The following is a 17,051-nucleotide window of genomic DNA, read 5'->3' as shown; positions in this document are numbered from 1 at the left end:
GATAAAAGTGTCTGCCAAATGCATAAATGTAAATATATACAATATACAGTTATAACCATAATATTTGCAATTCACTACACTTACAGGACATTTACAAGTTTTTAGGTAATTTCAATGTTTTCAGTTATACTCTAGGGAAAAATCCTTACCTGAGTTTCTTTTTGCAGTGCTTGCAGCAGAAACAGGTTTTGTGAAAAATGAGTTTATCAGCCACCATTCTTTCCATGGGATAAACAGGTTTCAGACATGCTGAGCATGTTTCCTGAGCTGCTGGCTGAAACTACAGTTACAATGAGGGGTTAACACACCACTGTACCTGTACAAAAAATTCTGTCATCATCAACTTTTTCTTCAGTAAAAAAACAAAAAAGATATTCTGAGAAATGTCTCAGTGGTTTTGTCTCCATACAATGGAAGTCAATGGGGGTCAATATTGTTTGGTTACCAACACTCTTCAAAATATTTTATTTTGTGTTCTGCAGAAGAAAGAAAGTCATACAGGTTTGCAATGACATGAGGGCGAGTAAATAAAGATTTTTCTTTTTTTTGTGAACTGTACCTTTAAAACACTTTTGGAATACACCATTTTAAATGATGAGTTGTTTACGTAGAGTACAACCAAAGTACGGGCAGCTTTTTACGTCATAGCAAGACAACAAGCAGATATTTCTAAAATCGCTGGCAGAAATCAGAATTGACATGAACTGCACCATAACTTTGGTTTGCTAAACTTAAATTGCACAAGAATCGCCTTTTTGAGCGGCCATAATGAGTGTTGCGTTTCTTCCCATTTATTGTAATAGCAGTGGCGCATCTTGTTAAGACACAAAGTTTTATGCACTTTTTCCAATGATGAATGAGTGTAGCTAGGTTCTCTTATGGAATATTTCATTCCCTTTCATTTTTTTAATTCTGGTTTTACATTTGGTTCCAATTTGAAATGAGTCACACATAGTTTCCATTACTATTTTTATTGAAAAATCTGACATAAGTTTCACATGCAACATAAATAATATTACAAATCATAGCAAGGCTTATTGGACTGCAAGGCTTTCATAAATATTCATAAAAAAACATTCAATCACAAACATCATACAGAATAAAATAACATAAAATAAAACCACAAGCAAAATAAGTACAAACATCTATTACATTTAAATGCAAATACATTAGATCTCTTATACTGTATATGTGGTCAACAATTTTCCTTCATTAATCTGAAATCAATTTCCCACATGCACCAGTGTTTACATCGGAGGCCTGTCTTCTCTGATTAAAGGTGTGTTGATTCTTGGGTATGTGGCAATTTCTGTTGTTGCAGGACTTGTCGTGATAAACTTCTTTGAAGTTGTCTTTGTTTCAGGTTGAGTCGTGACAACCGTAGAGGTTTTAGAAGAGTAGAACTTGTTTCCGAAACAGTCCGTCTTCTCGTAGTTCTCACTGATAGTTTTCGTACCAATGACTCTCTCCTCAGGTGCTGTCTGAACTTCTAACACACTGACCTGACGTCTTGGATTGGCAGGACTGAAGGAGACCTCCTTCACGACGGCACACTGCTTCCGATCTGAAGATGCAGTACAGCAACACTGGTGTTTGATCTCTTTGGCTTTTTGGGGACTGATCTGAGACTCTTCAGGTTTCCTGGCTGCAGACTGAATGGAAATGAATGAAGGGGATGCTGGGGATACTGATCTCTGTTTGGTCGTTGGAATTAAACACTCTGGCATTGAGACTGGTTTTGTTGCCTGTCCATTCTGGGCCTTTGGTGATTTACTTGACCCGATGCTGATTTTCCTTATGTTACCTGAGTTAGGTGAGCCTTGCACCGCCACCATCGACTCCCTGAAGAGACCAGAGAGCCCTACGATGTCAGAATCCGATTTAAGAGTCGATACAGAGTAAAGAGCCTTCTTAATAGCCTCTTCTATATCCATGAGTCTCGCAAGTGTTTGCTCTTTCAAATGGATTATCTCAGCCCCCGCTTTCTCTAGATCCCCAAAAGCCGCCTGCATGGAGGACATCATCTCCGGTTCCACAGGTGAATCTGAATCACCAACTCTACGTTCCCGCGTGACCGTTTTAGAACCACTTGTCTCCTCCTGTGGCACAACCCAATCCGGCACGTTCTCAAAGATGTTTATAATAGAGCTCACGTTGACTTTGTTGGTGTCGTCTTTCATTTCCTCGACTTTGGAAAGTATGGTTTTCAGCTCCTCTTGTTTCTTCAGCTTGTCGAAGATGTCAATGACAACCGTGACGTTGCCCTTCATGATCTCGTCCATGTGCACCGAAAGCCTCTGCCTCCTTTCGTCTTCAGTTTCACGTCTCGTTTTCTTTTTTCTTCTGACCACTTCACTCTTTTGTTCATCATCGCATTTATCGTTTTTCTCCCTCTTATAGGTCTCACAGGAGGAGGTGCTGTCATGAGGAGAACCGTTACACTGGGGTGTGATGTCAACCCGCTGAATTTCAATATTGTTTTTCATGTTCTCTGTGGAGTTCTTCACGTGATCTTTAGCCATTTTGATTCTTTTAGGTTTCACTGGTGCTACTGATCCACCCGCCTTCGCTTCAAAGTTTTGAAGCGTAGCTTGAAACCTTGTGGACCTTTCTGCAGAGCTCTTTGGAGATTCTTCAACAGCTTGCATGGGACCATCATTGATCTTGATGTTCACTGACGTATCACATGTGTTACCACTAACCTGTAAATTCTTGCAAAGGACGTCTTTATAAGACATTGGGTCTGGGCATGATTTGGGACATGATGAGGGATCTTTAATCTCCTCATTTGGTTGGTTTGACGAAGAAGTTTTGACTTGTCCTTTGTGGTCTGCTTTGGTATCACAGTCAGTTGGGTTGGGCTTCATTTTTAAATGATCTGGTTTAGGTGGGATTGCTGGTTTGGGACCAATTGGAGTTTTACGTTTCTTGGGAGGAGCGTTTGTGGAAACATGCATTTGTTTTGTAAGTGTTTTGTTTTCAGATGGCATTTGACAAGAAGCTGTATCAACTCCTTCATGCTGTCTATTTAGAACCTGCTGTTCAGTTTGAAGCCCAGAAGAAGACTTCTTGGTTTCTTCAGCAGTCCTATCACTTGACTGATCATATGTTACCTTTTTGTGTCCTGCATACGCCTTGACTGTATTCCTATAAATCATCGCAGCTCGAAAATCACCCTTCGTGACATTAAAGTTAGACTTTCCTAAAGATTCAAGAGCTACTTGAATGCTACCTCTCATACCATCGTCACTTCCCTCTTCTTGCTCTCTTTTAGAGGTCTGCAAGGGCTCTTTGTCCTCAGTTGTATTATTGTCTTGCTTGACTTCTGTTAACTCATGGCTCGCTGATCCAGGGTCAGTGATCTGTTGGATTTGGTTGGTTTCAGGTTGAAGTTTTGCTTGGACACTCTGTTGAAGAGCTTTAGCTTCCATCGTGGCGTGATGAAGATTCCTGATGGCCGTTTGTAGATTCAGCAACTCATCATCTTCAACAACATCAACCAGCTCTGCTTTAAGAACAGCTCCATCATCTGTGATATCTTGATCTTGAAATATTTCTCCTTTATTATCCATTTCAGAGTGTTTTTCATCTTGTGTCTGCATTAGTTCTTCAGTCTTAGTAGTTTTCACACTTTCTGTCGATGACACCTTCAATTCTCTGCTTTTGGCAGACTCTAAAATCAAGCTTGTATCATTCACATTTGTACTAAAAAGGGCTTTGATATTTTTAACATTACCTGAAATAATCTCACTTGTTTTCTCTATTTCCTCAGAAGAACCAATTATATCTTCATCTGATAGTGTTTTTTGTAGATGTTTTAAATGATCAAGGTCTCCCTTCTCAATGCAGCTTCGCACTAACTGTACATTAATGGTTCTGCTTGCTTCCAGGTCCGTTGCTGAAGAATTTGCCGTCACAGCCCCTGTTGTGCAACTGATGTCTATCTTCACATCCTTATTTTCAGGCTCCAGAATTTTTATTTGATTCGAAGAAACAGACTTGCAATCCATTTTGCCAAACTCCATCATCCGCGTGCTCTCTTCACTGTGGCTAAAGAGAGCATAAACTGTTATCTCTCTCGTTTCTTTGCCACAGTCTTGTATTAAAACTCCTTTCCTCAGGGACTTCTCTTGACCAAGTAGATCTTCTGTAATCTGCACCACGTTTGCAATTCTGCAGTCTTTATCTTGAAGTACAGTGAATGGAAGTAAGTGAGTTGGAACATCTACCTTATGAATCTCCACGTTGCCCTGACTGTCTTCTTTTAGGAAGGTGACAATGGGGTTCAGGTTTGTTCCTGGTAGCACCTGAAGCATGATGTTCTTTATACTTCCAGTCAGTATCTCCTCATCATGAACTTCTGGTTTTGAATCTTTTGTAAAACTATATCTGGCTTTTCTGACATGCCCTGTTTCATTAGCTTCAAGGATGGATCCGTCGGTTTGAATGATATTGAAGTTCCATAAAGAAATTAAAGTATCTTGCATGCTCTCCAGCATAGTTTCTGATTCTTCTTTGGTTTGTTGATTGATCTTATCAAGAGGAGTAGATTCAAACATCTGGGCTCTATTTTTTACATTGGCCTTCAGCATTTCTTCCTCTTTGCTAAGACTGTCAAATGATGTAGAGATGCTCTCCTGCTCATGTGACCTGTTTTCAAAGACTTGTTTGGCTCTGGAGACACCTACGAATACCTCATTCGTATCTGTGACACTTGGGAGATTGTTATGGTGGATGTTTGATGTCTTTGTTCCATCAGTAAAATCACAAGAATCAGTCTTTGGTTTCTGTTCTGATCTACTCTGCTCCTCATAAACAACATTTCTTTTTGGACAGGGAACCTGCCTTTCTTTTGAAGAAACTGGTGATTGAATTTCAAACATTTTGCGTGTGGCTTTGACATCCACCTTGATGCTCTCCTCTGATGTCACTTCCTCTGCCTCATTAAGTTGAGTTTTGGTCTGAAAGACATATTGCAGTTTGTTGTCATCATTGTGGGAGCTACACAAGGGTTCTTCAGACAAACCAGATGTGCTTCTGACATCTTGCAGATCTCTTGTTGCTTGGTTCTCAAATAACCAGCGCCTGGAAAGGACCTCACTGGACTGGTATCCAGTGTCTTTATCTGGGTCAGTGTTAAGAATATCAGCCAGCTCCTCGTCTACCAAACTGTCTACGTTTTTCAACTCTGGACATGTGTGTTTTAGCAGTCGTTTAAGCTCACACTTCTGTCGCCGTTGGTGCATATTGTACATAGTTTCTCTTGTGGGGGGTGGTGAAGTGAAGGGCCGCTCGCATTCCTCTATGCTGACTTCCAGATGATTTGTAGGTGGGATTAATTCAGATGCATTTTCTTTTTCATATTCAATGAGATGTTGTTGAGAGATATTCTGTGCACCTTCAGCCATCTTAAAGTAAAATTATGAAAAATAACCATTAGCTTGTTATTTTTATATATATTTATGTTTATGTTTAGGTTAAAGCTGTTAAACATACCTGTTGATCTGTGAGAAAGCCAAACTTCATGCCAAGAAAATCAAAGTTTGATGCCAATTGTTTCTACTGGGTATTAATGTCAGCAGGCTGAACGCAGGCATTTGAAAACAGTTGAAAACAACAATTCTTGTCAGTATTTTAATTACAGTGTTTTGAGCCCAAAGACCGAGAAAATATAATTTGTATGGTTAATTAAACACAACAGTCTTTTGTTTTAATTTTCACATAAATCTGAGATTTATGGGTCAACAGAATTTGTTAATTATGAAATTACATGAAGATGCAAAATAAACCGTTAACCTTTTGTTAATGGTTAAGCTTTTGTAAAAAAAAAAAATAGGTACCACATGCTTTACACAAGGCTTTACAAAATCGAATGCTGGATATTTTAAAGATGAAGATGTACAATACACTGTAAAAAATCTGTATGCGTATATTTTTTTACATCGGTTAGGCCATTGCACATTGAGGCCGAAATTTGCTTCCGAAATTTCCGCACGTTAAAAAATAAATACGACCTCACGTTGTATCAATCATTTACACACTGCCTCCGATATTTTCGTCTGTCATAAAAAAATTCAGACTGGGTTCGATTTTCTGCGTTTTTCGCATCCGTAGCAAGCATTTTGAGAGGCGTTTTGACAATTCAGAGACACCGTACAAACGTGCCCCTAATATGAAAAACGCATACGAAAATGTTGTACTGTATGTGCAAAGACCTTTAGTTGCACTGCATTGCATTGTGTTTTAGGGTTAATGTAAATGACAATTAATTAAAGGAATATTGTCCTGGCAGAAAATTACCAGTACATTTTCAGTTTTTCTTTCCTTTTTTACACTGTACACTTCATTTACTGTAAAACACAACACAATATTTTCACACACAATAAAGACAGAGTCAGTCTACAGTAAGGTTATGTTTAGTAGTGATTAGCCAAAGCTCTCAACTGGCATGTGTCTCACCAATGGATTACAATATGGTTAATCACAAAAAAACGATATTTTACCTTAAATGGTTTTATTCTTTTTCCAGTTGGAGAAGTAAGATCCTGTTCCTAGAGTAAACCAAACATTAAATGTAAACACCAATGAATGAATTAACTAATTGATAATGTGTCTGATAAAAACGATCAGAAAAATAATTTCAGAAGGCGAGGCAAGTTGTACTTTTGTATACTGTGTTAATTATATGAATATATCGCTGATGTCCTTCTAAAACCTCCTATCTCCATGCGTCAAGATTTTTGTTTTATACCATAAATTATTATTATTAGTCACTCTTTATGTTTGTCACTGGGTTTTGCAATTGTCTAACCAACAAAAAGTATTAAAAATGTCCTTGTTGACTATGACATCACAGTATTTAATTGTTTAAAAAGTACAGTGTTTTTCCATTTCCTGAAAAATAGCGAATTTGGACATACAAGGTTTTGGAAGGACAGCGACGATATATGGTATTTGAATGATTCCTTAACTAAAGCTAAAATATAGTCTTTTTTTATGCTTGAACATGCAATTCAGCAAAATATTCTTCCTGCAATCTGCTTCACCCTGTTTCACTCCTGTGACCCCACAGGTCACCACGTGTATCATGAGGAATAAAAGCAGCTATATGTACTAACTGGTTTGAAAAGGTTTCCCGCAGGCTCTGCAGCTGCCACTTTTGACAGATATAGTGCAGACAAAGTTTTGACAGAAATAGAGGTTATCTCTCGTCCGTGTAGAGCCGAGCTGTCTCTGAAGTCTGCAACCGACCTTCTTTTATCCTCTGTAAGACATCAACATCAGAACCAGGGTTGGGTTAGACTTTGAATCTTTATTTCTAGAATGAAGGAATGATGCAGTATCAAGGTTAACATCTGTGCTTTAACAACTGTGGCCCACAGGCGTAGAGGGACAGCTATTTGTTTATTTCAATGGAACAGCTTGTCTGTCAGTGGGAGGGTGAGCAGTCATGTGATTGGTCAGGAATATTGTTTGTTAGTTTTTATGGAGACATTATCTGTGACCCACCAAGTTTGATGCTGAACAACCTCATTTCTTTTTAATCAAACCATCTCCATCTGTACATGAGGGAGTAAAAATGTGCCAAACTGTCTCTGTAATTTACTTCTGATTACACAATTTGCTTTTCAAGCAACCATTCACTGTTGTCCAATGTTTTAAGTATTTTTACTCTACCCAAGTACAGTTCTCAGGTATCTGTACTTAATGAGAGTATATTTACTTTGACTTTAATATGTGTCATTTTTACCTCTAATACTCATTCTTTTTCTCAAGTAAAATTGTTGAGTAAAAATACTAGAATAAAGTAAGAAAGAACTAGATTTTTAAACTTAAAGTGCTCACCCAAAAATAAAGATTCTTTCATCATTTACTCTCCCTCTTGTCATTTCAAGCCTGTTTGATTATCTTTGTTCTGCATGCAAAACACAAAAGAAGCTATTCTTAAGAAAGTTGGTAACTGAACAATGGCAGCACCCATTTACTGTAGCCTACGTCTATTGTATAGACACAAAAACAATGCAAGTCAATGGGTGCCAGTTAACAACATTCTTCAAAATATTTTTTTTATTTGTGTTCTAGGGAAGAAAGAAAATCATACAGGTTTGAAATGACAAGAGGGTGAGTTAATGATGACAGAGTTTTTATTTTTGGGTGAACTATCCCTTTAAGTATTAAAGGTAAAAACATATTTATGAAATCTAGTGGAGTAAAAAGTACTATACAGTATGTTTTGTAATGTAGTGCAGTAAAATGTTTCTGAAGTAAAAACACTGATTCTGAGTACAGACACTTAAAAATGTATTTGAGAGTAAAAATACCTCAGTTCACCCATACCATAATAATTACTTAAATGTTTTTATACATCACATCGGTTTGTCTATACTGTACATTCGAAAACTTTACCAATAGTTATGTTTACTATACTATTCTGTTTAATATTATTTATATCTGTTTAATATGGCTTAATATTATTTTAATGTAGTAGACACGTTGTAGATACACAGATTTTAATTACATTTAATTTATTAAAATGAAATGAAATGAAATTATGGATTCATTGATTTGTAATTTACAGCTGACATCAAACAATTCAGCTCATCCCTTCATCATTTCAAGCAACAATCTTTAACCCGTTTTAAAGTGTGTCTCTTTTAAACACTGATGGTTATTGCTTTGTCAGTTCTCATTATAGTAATGGAAACAGCTGCTATGAATGCAAGTCATAAGTGAAGTGTGCAGTCTGAGTATGCTGAGAAATCTGGGTGGTATAACATCTGACTCCCTGTTTCTAAAAAACCAACACACACACAAATGGCTGAATGGGCTCAAGTCTACTGTTAGATCAAAATATTGTAAATGTTTTGCTTTATTGTGTTAGGCTGGTTACCTAAAACCATGTGGGCAACTATAGATGTTGACCATGTTTTGCTGTCAAGCTGACCACAAAGTGCCAACAACGTAAAAAGAGCTACGTAATTTTACAAACTTTTACAGGCTTTTTTACTGATTTTGTGTGTATTTTTAAATACAACCAGAGTAAAAATTTCTAGAAATTCCACACAATGGTGTCCTGCCACAATAAACATGTTGAATCATTTTTTAATACTTAATGAAATATGCTGAAAGCACAATGATTTAAAATGGCTAAAAACTGACTCACCATTCAATGTTTTCTCTCTTAGATCCTTCTGAATTGTTCTGATATTTAGATCTGTAATGATCCTGTGACTGGTCTGTCGGCCATGTGTGTTCTCCAAGTGTGTCAGTAAGCCTGTGGCCGCTTCTGTTCTGCTAACAGCTGACCATGCCTGGCTCCCATGGAAGGGTAAGTGCCAACCAGCTATTTTAGGAGCTACATTGCTATTTTGATATTGCCACACCAGGCTGAGTCAATCACTTACACAGAATACATACCATTACCTACTTTTCAGACTGCACTTAAAACAAGCATGATGCTATTTTCATGTATTTTTTGTACTTTATTTTCAGCTCATTTCATTGTGGACAGCTCCCGCTCCTGCTGTTATGACACCTGGTGTTTCTGGGTATTGTGTATTTTCTATGCCACACTAATACACAATGCTTACTGTACATGCTATGCATATTATGTGCTTTGTGTAATGTTGTATCTTGTACTGTATATAGATTTCTCTTGACATTTAGGTCACCTGATGATACTTTGGCAATGTTTGACGTTTAACCTTGAACTAGAAGCCTTTCATTATGCACTCACCTTCTGGAAAGGATCTATTCTCAGTGTAAATGCCAGAAATCGTCTTTCTTCTCTCAGATCGGGATGTTATTGGGTTTGTTCTTGCATTCTGAAAGAGAAATCATTTTATCTCTGTTATACACATTTTGGGGAATTCCTTTATATAAAGCTTTATTTTGATATTAATATGTGCACATGACCTTAGATTAAGCGCAAATCGTCCGCCAGTTTAACTAGGTTACGTACACGTCAGAAATGCTAATTAATTTAATATTTGATCATTTTATTATTTAATATATGATCATTGATTTAATATTTGTTTACCTTTGAAGTCATTTGATCCACTTCAGTCTTCTCATCTTGTTTATCGTGGCTATTTTTAACCTCTGCTTCTGCTTGTGATGTTGTGTTGTTGTTATTAGGAAGTGTTTGTGCTTTGTCAGTGCCAATTGGTTCATGTGCCATGTTGTTGGTCCTGGACCGAGGCTGGATGGAGACTTTGGACTCAAACAGCTCTCTGAGTGCCGTGGTGCCCACAGGCCTGCGTTGAGGGAGGTTTTCCATTGACTTACTGCGGGAGAGAGGAGAGGTTCTGGACCTCTCGCTTATGTCTGATTTTCTCACTGGACTCTTGAGTTTGCCATCAGCATCATTGAGGGTGATCGGTGTGACCTGTAGGGTCAGCTGGTGGAGCCAAAGTAGAAGACACATTGTGATTAAATATAAGGCTTCATGTACTATAGGATGTGGAGAACATTCTTCATAATATCATTTTTTGTGTTCTACAAAAGAAAGAGGGTAAGTAAATAATGACAGAATTTCTACTTTTGGGGGAACTATCCCTTTAAGTGAACCCCAAACAAGGTAAATAATAATGTTGAAATACCTAAAATAAAGACACCAGTCACAGCACCTACAACACACATCTTTTAAACTTTTGCCTTTTTTATTTCTGTATAACATTTTAACTATAACAATATATAACAATATTTTTCATACTAAAAGTTAAACTCATATTTTACCTTTTATTATTTCATACCCAGTGACAGGGAAAGATTTTTTTTTAAAGAAAAACAATGTAAAGTTTAGAGTTTTACTGTACCTGATGCTTTATGTCACCTGAATCAACAGTCTTTGTTTTAATGCCAGGAGAGTTTTGGTACCTGGTGAAGACATGATAAGGTTCTATTTCATTTGTTTTATTCATTAATTTTGGTGAACAGAATTTTATCAATTACTTTGTTCAAGTATAGTTTCTTGTACTTCCATGTATTTACATGTTTATAGAATGAGTTTTCATTTAAATGTATAAATGATGGTAATAATGAGAGATTACAAAAAAATAACAATTCAATATTTTTTGACCTCAGTTTAGTTTCAGTTTACAATGTTAGCATGGAAAGATGTTCCTCACTGTGCTACAAGCTGAGAGACAGACTTGCGTTTGTCTCTGAGTCCAGCTTCAGTCCAGGTCAGGCCATGATCGGTAGAAACACTCCTTAGTGACTGAGACCTCTTCAAAATGCCTTTCACTTCCATTTCCTCTTTCTCTACTTCATTACAGCTCAACCTGCATTGAACACACATCACATGGCGATTGACATAAGGCCGAACTGTGACGTTTAGTCACATGGTCTACCAAACTTTAAAAGCAAAATTAAAAGTATTGTGTGGATGTATTGCACCTGTATATTCTCACAGATTTAAAACATAACCTTATATATAACAATTTCAGATTTAAGTTAAATCAAGCACAATTGCATTATTTCATGAATGATTAAATTTGTTCCCTTTAAATAACACCGAAAACAACTTTGTTTGAACCAAGCAACCTTTCTCATATTAATCATTACCATGCGATGTTGATAATATGTCAGTTATTATCTGATAAATAACAGTTTCTCTTGTGCTGAAAACCAGTATGCAACAATCGTGTGCTCGAAGAAACAATGTACTGTCTTTGAAACAATAACATGCTCTTCTTAACGTTTTTTTAATCTATTTTCTGTTTTAATTTAATGTATACTGATATGAAACGGTTAAAGCGAGCGAATCTTACCTGGTAAAGAGTATGTGCTTCACTCCATTAACGTGTCTAGAGATAATTCCTTGTACATCACGAGTGGAGCTCGCTCTGCAGAAGACATGGGCGAAGTCCAGCTGGTTTATTACACCTGACCCTTGAAAAACTGCCTCCTGTGAAGGTTTGTAGACTGTTAAAAGATGTCTGTGGTAAAACAACAGTGATTGCAGACAATAAAACAGCTGCTGCTATTGAATAGTTATGTCATGTAAAATATAATATCTGCCCATATGTTCCTGGTTAGTGTGTGTTTATTTGTGTGTGTGTGTGTGTGTGTGTGTGCGTGCGTGCGTGCGTGCTTGCATGCTCTGTCTTCTCTTGAAATGTGTAATTTCTGTGTTTGGAATTTTAGTATTCATTACATGTCATTCACTGACACCTGGTATATCTTTAGTGACCCTTCACCAACCTCTGATTGAAAACCTGGTCAAACATGATCAAATGATTTCTTGTCTATTTAATTAATGCTCGCCTCACATGCACAGATATAATCTTCTGTTTATTATAAGCTTGTGAAGTATGTTAATGATTTATGTGGATCATCCTAACGCTTGCCCTGTGATACACTAGGTGCTAACAGGAAGGTTACTTTACTACTTTATGTGTCTGGGAACCTCCACTTATAGTCAAGCTGCTATTTGACTTTTGCCCCTTTAGGCTTGAGGTACAGGAGACTGCTGTACACTGGTGTCCTGGGGTCAGTCCCCACCATGGAATCTCACTCTGAGAGCCTAACAAGCACCTAAACAGCTGCCAGACTCTATGGCATGTTGTTGTGTCTAAATAAAAACCTTTAACAGAATAAAAATAAATATGTTTAAAGAAAAATGCAAAAAACTTTATACTTAAAAAATGTTATAACTTTATAAATTATTTAGTAATAAATCATTGTATTATCATTATTATAATTACATGTATTATTTTAATAATAGTAATAAAATAATCAAAAGGATAATATTAAGAAGAAGGAATTGTTTTGCTCTTCACTTTGATTCAGAGGCACATTTAGAATTTTTATTCTGGGCATCACTAATTGCTTCCTTTAATTTCTTCCTTGCCAAATTGTGCACCTTCGGTTTGCCAGATAGTTTTAAGTTAACACCCAAGGAATTGCTAATCATTAATCCTGAACTACTCTATGGTAATTTTCCTTGTCTGTTTGACAAATTACCTTGTTTAAAGTCATATATCTTTGCACTAACGCTGGTCACACATACACTTTCCTGTCAAATTATTTCCTTTAGTTCTCTGCCCTATAAGCTTAAGGTCTCTGAATTGCAGGTGCAAGATATTTTTGTGACCTGTAAGGGCACTAAAGAACTGTGTATCCCATGTGTTCTTCATGAGACTGATCATGTTTTAAAAAGACATCAAGATTTAAAGTCATTTTTAAGCTGTATTAAACCAGGTCAAATAATGATGATGATAATTAGGGAAAATACAATATTTAATCGAAGTTAAAAGAAATAAAGATCATTTTAAACAGTTGTTATACTATAGACCGTTTCATCGGACGCGCGTGCACCTGACCCGGCACTCACTTAATCCTTGGTGTTTCGAGTCAGATCCGTGGGCGTGGCTTGTTGGTTTTGACTAAATCTTTGGTGTTTCAAGTCTTACGAAACCTTTACCCTAACCCACACCCTAACCCTAACCTTACTCTAACCAGCTAAACTACCTATGATTGTTAAAATTGACGAAAAAACACGTTTGGGTGATCACGTCTGACTCGAAACACCAAGGATTTAGTGAGTGCCCACCTGACCCCCACTTAACTTCCGGTTTGTGTTTGGCTAGGGCTCTAATAATATAACTATTTATGTTTTGTTATTTAATATTCATGTATATTATTCTTTAATTGCATAATAATTGTATTAATTAAACAATTTGTTGAATTTTGTTGTATGTTCATTTTATTAAATAAACATTTTGTTGAAGGGGTCCTGTAGTTTGGTCGCACTTAAAGAAACAGTTTGGTGACATCTAGCGGTTGAGCTTGGTATCGGAGTCTAAATTCAAAATATTGGAGACTTTAGCCAAGTGAAGAGGCACCGCCAGTTCTTCAGTTTAATACAAGTTATTGTCGCAACGCGAACCACCGCTTGCTGTGAACTGTGCGTGATATTTAAGCAGAAATACGTGTTGCAATGTACGCTATGCAGTGTGCTGTAATACAGTATAACTTCCACATCTAACACCCCTTTCACAGACGTTGATCCCAGAAAATTGCTGCAAAATTGCTAGAGTGCTTTCAGTGGGATTGATCTAGAAAAGTACATATTATTATTATTATTATTATTATTAGTAGTAGTATTAATAACGTTGCCTGCATCAGAAAGCGCCCTGTGTGAACAAAAGGCAGGAACAATGCCGTAAGGGGTCCGTATTGTGATGACAAATGAAGTGGCTATAAAAACAAGCAATTTATGTTCGTCAATTATTCTAAAAAAACACGAGAATCTAAACTGCTAAACGCAGTTTTAAAATTTGAAATTACTTTAAAATGAATTAATACAAAGCGCTTCGAAGCTTGATCGCTTCAACCTTTAAAACACGGCTTATCTGCGTGTAAGCTATGTCGACACCTAGGCTACTGTTAACAGACTCGACTTTCACCCGAACATTTAGATGTGCTTGTTTTTCTCAACAAAAACATTGTAAACGCCATGATGTTCATATAAAAATATCATATAGGCCTACATATCACTTATATCATATAAAGTGTTTAAATGTGGTCCTTTAATCTGCTTTATTAATGGGTTTTTCATTCGGTCTGCATGAGTTTATTCAGAAATTGTTACAAAATCTAAATTAATTTTTCGCCAAGATCTTGTATTGATTATGGGAGAGTCGGACCGCTGCGCAAGTTCTTCTCCAGCACATCACATTAAGGTGTGTACTCTGTGGTGGCCAATCCATGTGTGAAAATGATGTCTCATGATCCCTGAACCACTCTTTCACAATTTGAGCCTGATGAATCCTGCCATTGTCATCTTGGAATATGCCCGTGCCACCAGGGAAGAAAAAAAAACTCATTAATGGAACACCAGAGGCCTGATGTATAAACGAGGCGTACGCACAAAATGGGCATAGAAATGTGCGTACGCTGTTTTCCACGCACGTATCCGGATTTATTAAAAAAAATATTGGCGTAAATATGTGTACTGATGTGTACGGATGCTCTTGACTGTGCGTATACGCACTCTTTTTCCTTGAGTGAAAAAAGTAATGAAGTAAAAAAAGGATTTTATACTAGGCTATAGTATTGCTTTGGTGCTAATATAAATGTTTGTTTAAGGATCGGCTGTTTCTGATTTCCGAGGAAATTTCTATAATTATTGTCATTGTGCACTGTCTTTTATTTCAACAATTTATACTTAATCCGTTGTTTCAACCAATAAGAAAACATAAAAAAAACTTATCAACAAAAGCCATCCTAAAACTGCAGCAGCATGAGATGGTTTATTCCTGTTTAATGCTGCTCAAATATGCCATATTTACACCAATACTATATCATGTGATAGATTAATGTAATTTAAAGAGTATACAATAAATATAAATGATAAAAAAAGACAAAAACAAAGTTTAAGGCTGATGATCATGTCTTTGAGTTGAGTTAGAGGAGTACATCACGTCATATAAACAACAGGCACTGCAAGATTTAAACAATGTTATTATTGCTCTTGATATTAATCACGATAGTTCATGTCAAATAATACATTAAAATTTGCGTGTCATAATCTTTTAGACTATGCAGACAAAGTGTTTATGGGTTATTATGCTCTGGTTTAAAAATATATATAATCTGAATTGTATTGGTGGGCCGCCTGCCCTGGACCCAAAACGCTTTGCGAGTCTGTTGCCTTGCGTGCATGGAAGCAACGGGAGATTTTTATCAGACGCACGCACATCAAAACAACATTTAATTCGTTCATTGAGTTTTCGTGGTGAAAATATATTTTATTCGTTTGTTATATATTTTTTTATATTTTGTCAATATAGAAATATCAATAAGATGTAGTGTCATTTCATTACATGGTCGAACTGTAGTCACGATTTAGCCCTAAATCGGATGGGCTGTTTATTTATTGAAATGCAATTACCATTTCCACCACTAGATGAACGAGACATGGTAGCAGGTGGGGTGAAAGAGGCGTTACAGCGCCCGCCCACATGTACGAATGCCATATTGAGTCCAAAATCCGTTTTTAAACGGCAAACGAAAAATAAAATATCGGGCCAAAAACGAAGTTTCCGTTTGGTGAACTAAACGAAAAAACGAGAAACTAGTCATTTTTCAATTTCTCGTTATGTGATTTCAAATAGGATATCAAATGAATAAAACGTACACGGACCGTGAACGTGTACCGGAAGTTAAGTTGGAGTCACAAAAGTGTGCATGCGCAGTAACGTTTGTTTATGTTGTTAAGATGAAACCGTCTATATACAGTATAAAACACTAACAGGCAATAATGTGACATCCTTTCCTCCCAAGCTTGGCCATAGGACATACACATAAACTGAAAGTTCAAAAGAAACTTAAGGTGTTCTGATTTTTCTGCTCATTATTGTCCGTGGGATTGTCAAGTGTTTAATACATGAATGGATTATTTAACTTCAATGACTATATTTGAGTTTCTGCCTTGATCTGACAATCGGCCTCTGCCACAGTCAAAAGGTTAGGAAGGGCCAAGAGTATTTGTTTTGACTCTCCTCAGTCCCCAATGTATCATTTACTCGTGTGTGTCTGATCCAAGATCAGTTTTCTCTGGGTGTGGGCCATGTGTTTAAGTGAGGTGTTGATTGAAAAGAGAGTGTAGAGTGTATATCTATTTACTCTGTATATGACAATATAATTTATACGTATAAAATTAATGTTTTTTTTTCTTCTAAAATGCCGTTTTTGAAGTATTTGAATTCATAACATAAAATGTGTAAACATGTAGGCTAATCTTTAAGATTTTATTGATTGATCTTGAAGAATAAATGACTGCTGGCTGGACTGCTTTGTATCTAGTGATCCCCAGTGTTCTTGTTAAAACCCTAACATACCATCTGCATCAGAAATACTACTGCTTAAAAACAGAAAACATTCATGTACACAAAACTTTATTAAATGCTTTGGGAGACTTTGAACTACCAGTTGTTCTTTATTTGTACTGTATGTTGTGTGGTTTTCAGGAAAAGTTACACAGAAGAGTCATAAAACACTATTCACATACTTAGTAACAAATGTATAGTATAATTCAATGT

At 36.6% G+C, this 17,051-nt stretch overlaps 1 protein-coding gene across 1 annotated transcript; it reads right to left on the bottom strand.

The window, feature by feature from the left end:
- Nucleotides 1–988: 988 nt before the first annotated feature.
- LOC130546670 (xin actin-binding repeat-containing protein 1) lies at nucleotides 989–15,986 on the bottom strand. The gene is made up of 9 exons (XM_057322032.1): nucleotides 15,902–15,986; nucleotides 11,775–11,928; nucleotides 11,130–11,285; nucleotides 10,818–10,878; nucleotides 10,040–10,399; nucleotides 9,164–9,311; nucleotides 7,119–7,264; nucleotides 6,504–6,551; nucleotides 989–5,408 (listed from the first exon to the last, which is right to left on the bottom strand). Exons 1-9 carry the CDS (start codon nucleotides 15,984–15,986, stop codon nucleotides 1,248–1,250), a joined length of 5,319 nt encoding a protein of 1,772 aa, XP_057178015.1. The 3' UTR covers nucleotides 989–1,247.
- Nucleotides 15,987–17,051: the final 1,065 nt, after the last annotated feature.

Source organism: Triplophysa rosa, linkage group LG23 (genome assembly GCF_024868665.1).
Source record: "Triplophysa rosa linkage group LG23, Trosa_1v2, whole genome shotgun sequence".
Taxonomy (NCBI): domain Eukaryota; kingdom Metazoa; phylum Chordata; class Actinopteri; order Cypriniformes; family Nemacheilidae; genus Triplophysa; species Triplophysa rosa.
The sequence above is the reverse complement of the archived record's forward strand: the minus strand, read 5'-3'. Positions and strand labels throughout refer to the sequence as shown.

Excerpts from the sequence above, each read along its gene's own strand:
- LOC130546670 (XM_057322032.1), bottom strand. The coding sequence starts at position 15,986 with ATGGCATTCGTACATGTGGGCGGGCGCTGTAACGCCTCTTTCACCCCA. Across the intron at positions 10,400-10,817 it reads CAGGTGACATAAAGCATCAG|CTGACCCTACAGGTCACACC; the intron begins GTACAGTAAAAC and ends TGGCTCCACCAG. Across the intron at positions 5,409-6,503 it reads AAAGAATAAAACCATTTAAG|ATGGCTGAAGGTGCACAGAA; the intron begins GTAAAATATCGT and ends TTTTACTTTAAG.